At 41.3% G+C, this 14,213-nt stretch overlaps 1 protein-coding gene across 4 annotated transcripts in view; it reads left to right on the top strand.

The window, feature by feature from the left end:
* The window catches only part of rasgrp3 (RAS guanyl releasing protein 3 (calcium and DAG-regulated)), a 39,016-nt gene that overhangs the window by 1,086 nt on the left and 23,717 nt on the right, over positions 1–14,213 (top strand). For 2 of the 4 annotated variants that reach the window (XM_085243007.1, XM_085243010.1), the window contains exons 2-6: positions 6,563–6,641; positions 6,920–7,022; positions 10,756–10,818; positions 11,007–11,138; positions 11,509–11,656. In XM_085243007.1, coding sequence (XP_085099133.1) covers positions 6,572–6,641; positions 6,920–7,022; positions 10,756–10,818; positions 11,007–11,138; positions 11,509–11,656 — 516 coding nt within the window. In that variant the 5' untranslated portion in view covers positions 6,563–6,571. Of the gene's footprint in view, positions 1–6,562; positions 6,642–6,919; positions 7,023–10,755; positions 10,819–11,006; positions 11,139–11,508; positions 11,657–14,213 lie in introns of those variants that run through there. The other 2 variants (XM_085243008.1, XM_085243009.1) reach the window with 2 other exon arrangements.

The raw sequence follows: 14,213 nt of genomic DNA, 5'->3' as shown, positions 1-14,213 counted from the left end.
CCAAAAACAAACAAAAAAAAAAAAAAAAAGAGTCACAGCACAGAAACAGCACTAATGATAGTTAATAATGATCTTATGGCCTGTCCTATTACACTGCAGTGCAGCATTCAGTACTGCTGATTACATAATTGTACAGCGTCCAAAATAAACCACTGGAATGAAAGGAGATAAGTCATACTCATCTTACTCAATCAAATTTGGGGAGTGTTTCTCACACACCAATGTTAAGCCCTCTTCACACGTTTAGAGATTATCAGTGATGTAGAGACTACAGAAAGTCGATGACACCACGACTTCAAGTAAAAACAGGGAAAATAACACAGTTGGGATACTTAGGATACTGCTGATTGACATTTGACTGGAAGTAAAGACAACCAGAGGCTGGAATGTCAACTACCAACCAACCGATAAGGTGACACGGCACAAGGGAACCACTTTCTATATGAATGTGACCTTAGTCATGGCGCTCCACAGTAGGACTGATAATTTAAGCATTGCACATTACACAGTATTTGCAAACACAGCTATGCAGGTGAAACCAGATGACACAAATCAATTAAAACTATAAAAAAAACAAACCCAAAACACTTTTTTAGATTGCTTTGGAAAACTGTCATCCTGCTCTTCACTCTGATTTTTTTTTCTTTTTTTACATTTTTATTAAAATGTCAACATAATATGGTATATTTAGTAAAAGCAAGTGACCTCTGATGAAGAGGCCATAATTGCATATGAGCCTGCACAGCTTGAACCTGTGAGAGTGCAGAATAGATTAAATTGCTTTATAACAGATGGAGACTGGAAATGTCTGTTGAGATGCTAAAATGAATTATATGACAAAATAATTCATTTTCCAGTGCACTGCAATCCAGTGCACATCTAACTTGTTAGATCAACACTGCACTGAAATCCGGTGATTGCAATCTTCCAGTGCAATCACTGTGCGTGTGTGTTTAAGGTCACATGGCCGACCGCTGCTCCTCCAGGCTGCTGTGTTTACTAAGAGGAGGAGGTCATAGCGTAGTAAGTGCTACCATGGGAGTCTCTGTGCTTGACAGTCAGTAGGAGCCTGCAGTTATCTCAGTAACAGAAGCTGATCTTTAGCCTGGATGGTTGCTCATATTCAGCTCTTTGAAGGTAAGATCTGGGAGATTTTATTATAAATTCTGTTGTAGCAAGAACAAAATGTAACTGCGTGTAGTTTAACTCATGAAAGAATGGGGGGGAAAAGTCAGTTAAATGCATGAAGTAGTTCTGGCTTTGCTATGTATGAACTAGGCTTCAGCGTTCAGCAATTCAGGGTTTTTAAGGCAATGCACCGTCTGTGTGTTCAGAGGTGCCGCTTTTTGTGAGATTACGCCTCTGAACAGTGTCCCTTGATTACACATTTGGCTGCATCATTTTGTGCTAAAGCCAGAGAGATACACAGTGACCTACTGTGGATGGAGAAAAAGCACAAATCAAAGGGTACCGCCGACTGTAACAAGCTGTGAAATCGGGAGCAAAAAAACACATGACACACAAGTCATTAATGTCTGATACATTGTGAAAGCAGCACATTGCCCACAAGAACACTTTGAAAGTTTCAGAATGGCCAGTTTGTTTTTTGTGAATTATATTGTTAGCAGCAGAAAGCATTAAGACTCAATGCCTGAATTGTGGAGACTTTTGCATTTACTGAATATTTTGACCCTAAATCACTGAGTCACATCCATAACGCAGCACAGTTTAGATCAAGTCAAGACCAACAATTGTGTCCCCTCCCAATGCTGAGGGAGTGAGCTGTGATTAAAAGGGTAACATGTTTATTCCAATGTGTGACAAAGAAAGGCTATTGTTGTTGTGGTGAAGTTATGAAATTATGTTTAACTGCTGACTGAGTTTGCATGAGTTTCCCTCTTGGGGCTCTGGTTTCCTCCCACTTTCCAAAGATATGCGTGGTTTGGACACTAAATTAGCCTGAAGTGTGAATGTTGAAGGCTGAATGCTTGTGTTAGACTAGAGACTTTGTTAGAGTCTGTGGGACATTGAGCAAGGTGTTGTATTTGCAGGTCCAGACTGAAATTGTTCTTAAGGGAAGCTTCCTATAAACACAGTATGTGCTACAAACGTGTACCAACACCTTCGAAATGTATAGTTACCCAGAGGACTGTCACATTTGATCTCTTCAACAGGGAATGAAAAAGAGGTGCTTCCATAGACATGTTTGTGATGCGTGTTAGAATTTTTTATTTTTATATTTTTAATTATTTTAATTATTTTTTTTATTATTATTATTATTATTATTATTATTGTATTATTATTATTATTGTATTCTTATTATTATTATTGTATTCTTAAGTTATCAGTATAAAATGCCACTTTAGCCAGTATTTACCGCATGTCTACTGGACTGTAAGTTGATATGTTGAGGTTTAGTGCCGTCCAAAAATCATGACGCTTGTTTCTTAATAGGAAAATTAGAAATCGGTGAAATGAAGTATGTGCAAACAAATTCTAATATAGCTTGAACTCTTAGGCAAGCGTTCTAGTAATGCATTCAAGCATTCTTGAGGAGCCAGTCTCTGTGAGGGTGAGCCTAAACTGCTTCAACAATGACGAGATCCAGGCTCTCCATTCCCAAACTGATATCGCTCCATTGTGTGCGTTTTGTGGCCACTCAGAGTCTTTTCAGATGGTATTGCACAGTGACTCCAAATCTGATGGTGCTGTACAAAAATCCCCAACACTGATCCAAAACAGCACAGCGCTTTTGTGTTTTATAGATGTAGACACCGACTGTTGTGTCTCTCGCCTGACCTGTAGGAAAGTACTTTGTCACCAGTTTGTGAAGAAGAGGTAAAAGGTAAATTGGCTGGTGGTGCCTTTCTACGGATGTGAGCACTCCATTTGAACCAAAAACGCAAACTTTTCATTAATCACTCCATAAATCCTGCTAACATTGATTTTCAGCACATTTGCTCCTTGGTTCAGTCCTGACGGTCACCCTTCCATTGAAACCATTTGTGATGAGGCTGGTGTGTGATGGTACTTCTCCCTCAATTTGAAATATTTGTAACATGTACAGAATCACCTCTAACCAAGTACACTTGGGCATGCAGACTCAAGGATCGAACCACGAACCTTCCATTTAGTAGGTGACCTGCTCTGCCACCTGAGACAAAAAAGTGCCCCAAAAGTTACTCATTTGCTTAGAAAGTCAAAAGCTTAGCAAATACATCTGACACCAAAAACTAAGACCTTTAAGAACTCCAGAACCTTACCAACATGCTACATCACGGAAAAATAAGACACATTGGTGGGAAACGCCACCATATTGATCAGGAGCTGAAAGCCATTATAAAGAGCCCAAAGATGCAATTAGTGTCCTTTGGTCAACCGATTATTCCAAACAGGTGTGAATGTGAACTTGAATGGTTGTCTGCAGCTCTGTGTTAGCCCTACAACAGATTGGTGACCTTTGTGGATCTTTCAGAAACAAATAGTCTCCTGTTCATGTCACCTGGGTGAACAAGGATTTATCAAAGCTGTCAGCATAGAGAGAAATGCTTTGCAAGCACCAGCAAAGCCAGGAAAGATAAATAATATACCATCCATATTATCCAGGGTTGAACATGAACACATACTTCATTCCCAAAGAGACTTAAATCATTTGGCAGGAATGTGTAATATGATGTGAAGTGTATCTCTATAAAGCAGTTCACAGACTGGTCACTGAAAACATGAGCATGTGTCACAATCAGTGGAAGCTGACTGTGTGTAGAGAGACGCAAATGCAGACTGAAAATGGAGCGTGAAATGTGACTTGAACAAAAAGTGGGCTGTTGTGGCTCATAAGAGTACACAAAGCAAAGGCAAGCGGGGCGAAAACTAAACTAGAACCTAAACTGGAAAAACTAAACTATGATTACTGTGACAAAAACATGAATTCAGAACATGTGCATGCAGGAAACTGAGAATGAACATGCATTACCTTAAACTTGACGCAATATGAAGGAACGAACACAACCTGACAGAGTCTGAATGAAACACACAGACTAAATACACAAAGGAGGTGATCAGAGGAAGTGGAAACACCTGGGGAAACAGCTGACACAAATGAACATAATGACATCAGAGGGGAAGAGTAAAGCTAAACACATTGAACTAAGAAACACAAGACTTTCAAAATAAAACAGGAAACTTGGAGAGACGTAGACATGACAACACAGGCTTGACAACATGAAACACGTGGACAAGAAATACATAACAACTAGCACAGAAGGCCTGAGTGAAACTAAAATTCACTGCCAATTAATAATAATCCAACATTCCACATTATCTTCAACATATAACGAAAGAGATCAAAACAACTGAAAGTGCTGGATCACAGACCCAGCCCCTGACAAGTATGTGTGTACACCATTGCATGTATTATGTTTTGCATATTGCACATAGTCTAAGGAGCTTGGAAAGAAAAGCGTCTGGCAGAATTTTCCACACCAAGACTAAAGCTCTGACATTTAATGAGTGATGTCACACTTGATTTGGTTTGTTGAGGTGCCGAGCTACTTGGAAAATCAGTATCGTAGGCAGCCAACTACGTCATTTAGACAGCTGAATAAGGATCAGCAGTGCATCATGGGAGATGGGGCCTCTGGTGGTTCTGACCTTGTTAATGGCTAAGCATGTCATCACCTTGGTGAAGCAAAAAAAGACATCCCTTGCAAACATCTAATTTATACAGAGACTTGCGTCAACATCAGCATTCTGTGTGTCTGTGTTTGCCTGTGTCTGAGTGTACACAGTTGGATAACTTGCCAATAACTAATATAACTGATAGATGTAAAACTACCAATACCAATTAACTATTTATACATTTTCTGAATCAGAAAGGAAGCTACTGATTCAGAAAAATTTAAATTAGAACTTTTTAATTGTTTTACTTATATGAAGACATTTTACCGTGATAAATAAAAAGACCTTTAGTAAGCCACATAAATAGTGTCTGCTGTAGTCTGCTATTATGCAATGAAAAGGAATTCATTCAAATGTGCCATTTGAGATACGTATATGAGAGTCCTGATGCTATTGATGACACACACTCTCTATTTTGGTGTGAATTCTGAAATGCATGTAAAACTACAGTGACACTATTAAGTTATACCCTCAGAGAATGATCACTTTTGGCTTTTTTCAGCTAATTGTGCTAACTGTAGATGCACTGGCTTGTGTAATTCTCAATCCTGACTGCAGCATGTCATATTTTAAATGTCTTCTTATCCAGCAGCAAACACCAGACAAACACGAACACACTGGAGCCTTTAGTAGCTAAAGAGCCAGCAGTCATTTTCACAAACCTTCTAAGAATCGAGCTCATGACATAAACCAGGTCTGGCCTGGGGTCTGCTCTGACCATTAGCATGCTAAAATACCTCACCTATGAGTTGCTTAGGGTATGTCCAGCAGGCATTCTCAGATACTGAAGACACATCAGCTGGCTACTTTCAGTGAGAGGGATTACTCTACTTTCAGTGCCTGCCATTACCCTGCTTCTTGTGCTAAGATTAGACACCTTTGAAAGCTCATTTACCACTGCTCACTTCAAATTTTTGGTCACTACCTATAGTTCAGTTTTATAGGTGAATATGTGAATGTGCATCAACTAGTAAGGTATTCTCACACTCTCCAACACAACCAAAAATCTCTGAATGTGGGAATGCAGGTTTTTCCAAAGTTTGTGGAACCCATAAAGAGCTATAAATCAGAGTGTGTATATGTAACAAAAAAGCACACTAGACTGTTTGGGCCATTTGTCACTCAGTCAGCATTCCACGTCTGCACAGTTGAGCTATGTACTGTTTGAAATTTGGAGGATTCGTGTAGGTTAAAAACCCCTCTTTGTAGCCTGTCTTATGCAAATGGACACAGTAGCAGTAAACCATAAAACAAGAGTTAACCCCCTTCCCCCCTCCAGAAAACTGTTGTATCCTTTGATCAATGATTTGATCAATATTTGTTGGAAACCAAAGGCATTTTTTTTCAATGCAGTTCTTGCTTATTTCATCAGCAAGACATGCAAAACCACATTTCACTCTAACAGTGGTTTTGTGGTTCTACATCTAGAACTTTTCTAAATGCAGTCCATACCTGTAACCCAGTCAAATGATTTGCATCAGTTGATTTCCTCAGTTCCCAAATGCATAGATTGTTGTTAAAAAACAATACTCATACTAGGCTTGATATAATAGATTGTCATGAGATAATCATTCCTCTTTGAGTGATCATGTTGTATGGACTCGGGCGTATGGGACGGCATGGTCATTGGTGAAACCCACTGTTGCTCTTTCATGGAAAAACGAATCGCCTCTGCTCTGTGGATAGTGAGCAAATAGTGAAGGCGATCTTATTGTGCAAGCAAGGTGTGATTAGACTCCCTGCCTTCTTTGCCATGTACAGATTAGCATTAGCACTGGCAATACATCCTCTTCACTTGATCAGAAATTGCTCTTTAAAGCGTGTTCTTTCCTGTCCTACCAGATGTGCTCTCCCTCTAATGACATACTCTCTGTCCTCCTTCCAGCTTGGCGTCATGGGATCATCCACACTGGGGAAGGCAGCGTCTCTTGATGCTCTTTTAAATGAATGCATTCATGGATTTGGTGAGTGACACAGACCATCAGGGGTCCTAAAGGTCCCTTATTCACTGCATTGCAATTAGTTTGTGGTAATTTGCAGAGAATAACTTAGGCAGTCCCTAAATTTATACCACTGTGCAAAAGTGTTGGGACACCCTTAATTTTTGGTGTCTGTTCAATTCTTCATAATTGCATTAATTCTGTATTCAGAAAAACAGTGTATCACCAACATTTTATTTTGAGCTAGGTAAGTGAGAAAGCAGTAAGAATTCAGACTGAAATTTGGGATTTGCTCTTCACAGATGACAGTGGTGACCTGCAGGCTAACCCCCTCCCACGCATTGTGCTGCTGATGCACCGTTGGTATGTTACATCCTCTGAACTGGCGCGAAAACTTCTGATGATATATCCTATCTTGTAGAAATCATGACTCGTTGCTCATACACATTAGTGAAATGGTCCAACAATATATTGAAGTGCTGGCTGAAGCTTGGAGGGCTCATTCACCTTACAGGAAATCTCACCTAAGCTTTTATTTGGTTAATGGTATTCCAGACAGTCTCTTAAATGATATTTGATGCATCTCTCTCAGCTGCTCTCTTGGTGTGCCGTGAACATTGATGTAAAATAAGTGGTATTGATCTTAGCTTGGATCAGTGACCTTGGAGTTGCTCAGTAGGTGGTTTGTTGTACTATTAGAGACAAATGGTTGTAATGCAGCTATTTACCTGCTGTAAATTCAAACGCCAACTTCATTCAATTTTGTATAACTACCCTGTTACCAAAGTATATACAGTCATGGTGAAAAGACAGCACATCCACTGCAATTCTAAGGGTGTACGTAAATGGCCTGTATTTATATAGCGCTTTACACATCCAGTCATCCACACACTGGTGAATGGGTGGATGCTACATTGTAGCCACAGCCACCCCAGGGTGGCTGTGGCTACAATGTAGCTGCCAGAGGCTGGCGCTACAATGTAGCGCCAGCCTCTGGCGCCCGGTGGCAAAGGGTGAAGTGTCTTGCCCAAGGACACAACGACCGAGACTGTCCAAGCCGGGTCTCGATCCGGCAACCTTCCAATTACAAGGCGAATGCCCAACTCTTGAGCCACGATCGCCCCTTATGTATCAGGACATACTGAAATAAAAAATCATCTGGAACTTGCCAGGATCTAAATTAATTTAAATACATCCCGAAAAGTGTTTTTATGTACTTAACACAAACTAAGGCAAAATACAAATGATATGAAAAATGATTAAGCAGCTTACAGAAGCATGTTTAGCTGCAATGCCTGAAGGCATTATGACTTTTCAGTCTCTTACATAGTTGTGGAGGACTTTTGGAGCACTCGTCTTTAGAAAGTTGCTTCAGTGCACTGACATTCATTTATGCACCCCTTTCTTAAGGTCGTGCCACAGCATTTTGAGGCTGAGGTCTGGACTTTGACTCGGCCATAGCCTTTTCTTTTTTAACTATGTTGTTATAGATCAGACTTTATTTTCTTACTTCAGTAATCAGACACATGGAGAAACCCCCCAACAAGTAGCCATCACAATATAACTTCACTAAAACTTCTAACAGACCTTGTGTGTAATGGAGATGTAATGCCAGCCTATTTTTAATTTTTCACACACACACACACACACACACACACACACACACACACACACACACACACACACACACACACACACACACACACACACACACACACACACACACACACACACCATTGTTGTTGTCTCCTTCCTCTCTTCTCTCTCTATCTGTTTTCCTGCTGATCTCCTCCACTTCCTCCTCCTTTCAGGACCTCCTGACAGCCTCCCAGATGAGCCTGGGGAGATTTTATCAGCGAAAGCACTTTTGGGATGTGTCCGCTTACTGTAGAAAAAGATTGAACTTTTTTTCATTGTCTAAAACAGAGATTAAATAAATAAAATAATAATGCAGGAATATTTCCTGAATACTCTGTTCTGAGTTGCAGTAGGCCCTGTGCTGTGAGCATAGCCTGGCTCTTCATTTAGATTCATTCCAAACTTTAGGTCATAATTCTCTGTAATTGTTAGCTATTAACCTCCAGATTAGCTTGCATAGAGGGTCTATGTTTATTTTTTTTAGAGCGAAGATTGCCAATGGATATTTGACATCCAGATTGGAGCAGCCAAGGACAAAACCACCAACCTTCTGATTAGTAAATGACCTGTTCTACCTGCTGAGCTACAGAAATCGATGTCTGGAATGTTTTCTAATTGTTAAAAATCTTTCTTATTGACTTAAATATGCCATGTTACATTAAACCTTAGGAGTGAAGGAAGGTATACTCTAACATGACTTTGTAGAATCATCACCTCTTATGTATGTGCAGGAAAGGTGACCTGTAATGGAGTAATAAGTAATATATGCAGTACTTTTCTCCTTGTACAAAGTAGTTTGTTAAATTACAGTTATGTTACTTTGCAACATGGCCTGTTTTGTTGGTAGGCAACAATATAACACCAAACTCACTGTGCTAACAAGGACATGCACAAGATCTTTCTTTCAATAGTCTATTTAAGTGCTACCCCAAAGCTAACTGACAGCAAAGTGGGTAAACACAGCCCATAGAGCACTTCACAGAAAAAAACGTTGTGATCAAAGTGATTGGACCCTAAGAAAGAGTTTGAGCAGAAATGCACAATCCTACAAACTTCTTCAGTTCTACTTTAACTCAATACTTGAAATGTGCAATTCACTTGTATTTTTATTTTTTATTCCTATTTATTCTATTTATCCCCTTTGTATATTTTATTTATATTTGTCTCTGTATTTATATATGTGTGTGTGTGTGTGTGTGTGTGTGTGTGTGTGTGTGTGTGTATATATATAACAGTTCTGTAACTGTAACTTCGGTCGTTGCTGTGCTTTTTTTGGAAGTCGAATTTCCCAGAGGAACCCACCCGAGGGATTAATAAAGTTCTATCTTATCTTATCTTATCTTATCTTTAAACCTCCCTAAGTATTGGCACACTCCACTTTAGCAACACTCTGTCTCTTGCAGTTAGCTTTGATGTCATGTTTACAGTAAAGCAGTGATTCTCAAACTTTTCACAAGAGTACCACCTCATAAAATATATGGCTCTTAAAGTACCACCCTTATGACCGAAATTAGTATTACTAATGTCCTGGGTCGGCAACACAGTGTTTTCTGTTTGGTATTAATAATCTTTGATTTCTGGATGTGTCTTTGTTAGTTTTGGTTCTGTGTTCCCACTGTTCTGTGTGCCTCTGAGTTTCGTCTGTGGATTTCCTGTTTTACATTTAGATGGTCTTGTCTCATGTTAGTGTATTCTGCTTTACTTCCTTGTCTTGTCTTGCCCAATTAGTTGCAGCTGTGTTGCCATCTGTTCCCTCATGTTCATGCCTGTGTATATATGTATATATAGTGTGTGTTTGCCTTTGCTCGTCGTTACTCCGTCTGTGTTACTCGGTGTATCTCTGCATCTCTCTGCCCTACAGTCTCTGTGTCATCACTCTGCGTCCTAATGGTTTCAGGTTAGTTGTCCCCAGTTTAGGTTTTGGTAGGTCCTCCGTTCCTGTTTTTGCCATTTTGCCAATCCTGTAAATAAAGCTCACTCGCATCACAGCCTATGCTGTGATGCGAGTGGTAAGTGAGAAATCTTGGGTCCTTACTCTCACACACCACACGACTGCGCTGAGCTACTAGGTGTTTGCCTTTTGCATTCCTAATCCAAGTCAAGAAGGCGTCAGGCAGAAGGCTGATGGTAACTGGATGAGATGTCCTGCATGATCCATTAGAGGCAAAGCTTGAGGGCAGCATAGTGACAAGATGGTTAGCACCAATGACTATAGAAAACAGTCATTGGTTAGCACTCTTGCCTTGAAGAAGCTAAGTTTTGGGTTTGCAAAATCACATGGTTAGCTTAACTGGTGATTCTAAATTCCTTAGGTGTGAATTATTGCCTGCCTCTCTGCGTTAGAGGCAACCTGTCCAGAGTGTAACAAACAACCTCTATCTCACACATGCCATTCCAAAATTAGATGGCAATTCTGTGTTTTTGTACTCAAACAAATTCCTTATTTTGTTGATTTGCTGGTTTTGTTAAATCTTGAAAAATGTCCTTAACTTAAGCCCACGTACCGTAACTGCAGCGGTGACAACTGCCAAAGAACCAGGCTGAAGATTTGTTATTTAATGAGGTAAGTTGGTACTCATACATTCTCCTACATGTCAGACAGTCAAACTTCCTGCATCATACCACCCATCGTAAAGGGGCTTACATGTCATAAATGTCCCGGTCTGTCACACACTAATAAAGGATATACTATAATCTGCATTCGTCCCATGTTTATCTATTTGATGTATAATTTCAAATATGTGTACTTAGGTACTGGATAGTAACATTTCCTGCAGAGTTCAACCTGGACTTGGGTCTGATTAGAATAACAGAGGAGTTCAGAGACGTGGCAGCTCAGCTTGGCTGTGAGGAGCATTTCAAATTCATCGACATCTCAACCATGTAAGACATCAAAGGCACACAGATGTAGCTGAAGAAACTCTTGATATAATCACTCAATTTTAACAAAATGTAACATCTGGGCTGGGTAAAATTTAAAAATAAAATAAATAAAATAATAATAAAATAAAAACTTTTTTATTTAAAGGGGACAATATTTTGGTTATTTCCAGCTCTTTATTTTTACCATCAAAAGGCTACACTGGTGTTGTATGACTTACAGTTCTAAATAATAAAATAATCCAAATTAAGTCACACAACCATGAGATTTAAAGAGTGCACATCTAAAGCTTAAACATGTCAAAGAACTGTTCCGTTGATTCTTATGCTTTTATTCGAGTGGCTAATTGCTTCTCATTTGTTCTTCTTGCAGTCCATCATACGACTGGATGAGAAGGATTACCCAGCGGAAAAAGCAAACCAAAAAAGGGAAGGCCTCCCTGTTGTTTGACCACCTGGAACCCATAGAGCTGGCTGAGCATCTCACCTTCCTGGAATTCAAATCCATCCGAAGGATATCGGTACATTCAACTGTTGAGTGATGGCTGCTTTGTGGCTCAGGGATGGTTCTGGAATTCATTGTCAGCAGAGGATGAATCCTAACACCATTTTAGTGCTCTATATACAAACTTCTCCTTCATAACTATTCTACAGCTACTGTACTAGTGTGGTCAGGGAAAATAAATAGTTTAATTATGACACCACATAGGGACATGTCACCATGAGGAAATCTAAAACTTAAATAGTAAAAAGAAGGCTCACAGGTTTATTAAATACAGATGGCCATATTAGGCTTCTCCTTAATACAGTTTTATTAAAAAATGATCAACATGAAAACAATACATGTGAAATAGTCAAAACCTTGAACAAGAAGGTATTGTGGAACACCATCTATTTATCAATGGCAATACAAAGTAAAAATGGACTAGGATGGGACATTTCAGAACCGTAGAAGGAGGGTTATAAAGGGGAACACACACACACGCACGCACGCACGCACGCACGCACGCACACACACACACACACACACACACACACGCACGCACGCACGCACGCACACGCACACACGCACGCACGCACACACACACACACACACACACGCACGCACGCACGCACGCACGCACGCACGCACGCACACACACACACACCTATGGTGCTATGTAATAAGTGCGATTGTGAAGGAGAGATATCCCCAGGGTTCAAGGTTCTTTATTTGTCACATGCATAGTTATACAAGTATAACACACAGTGAAATGTAGCCTGACACGCTCCTCGACATGTGCAAAAATGGGGGGGGGGGGTGTAGAGGAAGAACATTATATATATATACATATAGTATATACACTGGGTGAATGTGCAGTAGTAGCAGCAAGCAGGTGAATTCTGTACATTAATATGAATAGACATCTGACTATTTTACAGGATAGACAATATAAACATATTTAAAATTAAAGGAATTGAAATGTACATTGTGCCTTGGTTTAGTGTCTGGAAGAGAGTCCTGTCTCAGTCAATTATAGATGATGTGAGAGGGCGGGTGTGTGTGTTTAGGGCACGGATGGCTTGGGGATAGAAGCTCCTCTTGAGTCTCTCTGTCCTTGCCCGGAAGATGCGGAACCTTCTACCAGATTGCAGAAGTTGGAACAGTTTGTTGCCAGGATGGGATGGGTCCTTCAGTATCTGCGCTGCTCTAGTCCGGCATCTCCTGGTGTAGGTGTCCTGAAGCGGGGGGAGTGCAATCCTGCAGCAGCGTTCTGCTGTACGGATCACTCTCTGGAGAGCTTTTTGGTCCTTCACACAGCTGTTCCCAAACCACGATGTCATGTTCTGTGTGAGGATGCTCTCCACAGCGCCTGTATAGAAAATCCTGAGGATCTTTGGAGAGACCCTGAACTTCCTCAGTTGTCGTAGGTGATACAGGCGTTGCCTAGCCTTTTTGGTCTGGACCTGAATGTGGGCAGCCCATGTCAGGTCTGAGGAGATGTGGACACCAAGATACTTGAAGGACTGCACCCTCTCCACTGGAGCTCCATTGATGATAATAGTCTCTGTGCTGACCCCTTCTGAAGTCCACCACCAGCTCCTTGGTCTTGCTGACGTTCAGCTGGAGGTGGTTGTCCTGGCACCACGATGCCAGATTCTTCACTTCATCCATGTAGGCCGCCTCATCGTTGTTGGAGATGGCACCCAACACCACTGTGTCATCAGCAAACTTCACAATGGTGTTGGAGCCATGGGTGGCCACACAGTCTGAAGTGTAGAGGGAGTAGAGCAGTGGCGAGAGGACACATCCCTGAGGTGCTCCTGTGTTGATGGTGATGCTTTTGGAGAAGCACCTGCCCACCCTCACCACCTGAGTTCTGCCAGTGAGGAAGTCCAACACCCATGCACACAGACGGCTGTTAAGTCCCAGATCCCTCAGCTTTGTGAACAGTCTGCAGGGCACTATTGTGTTAAACGCTGAACTGTAATCAACAAACAGCATTCGCACATAGTTACCCTGTTTCTTGTCCACGTGGCTGAGAGTGGTGTGTAGGACGTGGGCGATGGCATCCTCTGTGGATCTGTTGGATCTGTAGGCGAACTGCAGCGGATCTGTGGTGTCTGGGATGGAGGAGGAGATGATGTTCTTCAGCAGCCTCTCAAACACCTTCATTACTACCGAGGTCAGTGCAACTGGCCGGTAATCGTTCAGGGATGAGGGTTTGCTGTTCTTGGGCACAGGGATGATGGTGGATCTTTTGAAGCATGTGGGGACCACAGACTTCGCCAGGGACTCGTTGAAGATGTAAGTGAACACACCTGCTAGCTGGTCAGCACAGCAGCGCAGCAGACGGCCGGTGATGCCGTCTGGCCCCGCCGCTTTCCTTGTGTTCACTCTCCTCAGTGCCGCTCGGACGTCATGCTCCGCGATGCTGGTCACCGGTCTCTCGCTGATGACGTCACTGTCCTCGGTAGTCAGGCGGTAGATAGCATTAGCCGCCTGGCTAACCTCGAAACGGGCGTAGAACTGATTCAGCTCGTTGGTGAATGCAGAGTCAGCGTTGATCAGGGTTGCATTATAATAATAATAATAAT

Source organism: Mchenga conophoros, linkage group LG13 (genome assembly GCF_057382185.1).
Source record: "Mchenga conophoros isolate Kocher_MC1m ecotype Shallow Benthic linkage group LG13, M_conophoros_male_GT1.1, whole genome shotgun sequence".
Lineage (NCBI taxonomy): Eukaryota > Metazoa > Chordata > Actinopteri > Cichliformes > Cichlidae > Mchenga > Mchenga conophoros.
Note: the sequence above shows the minus strand (reverse complement) of the source record. Positions and strands in the feature narration are given on the sequence as shown.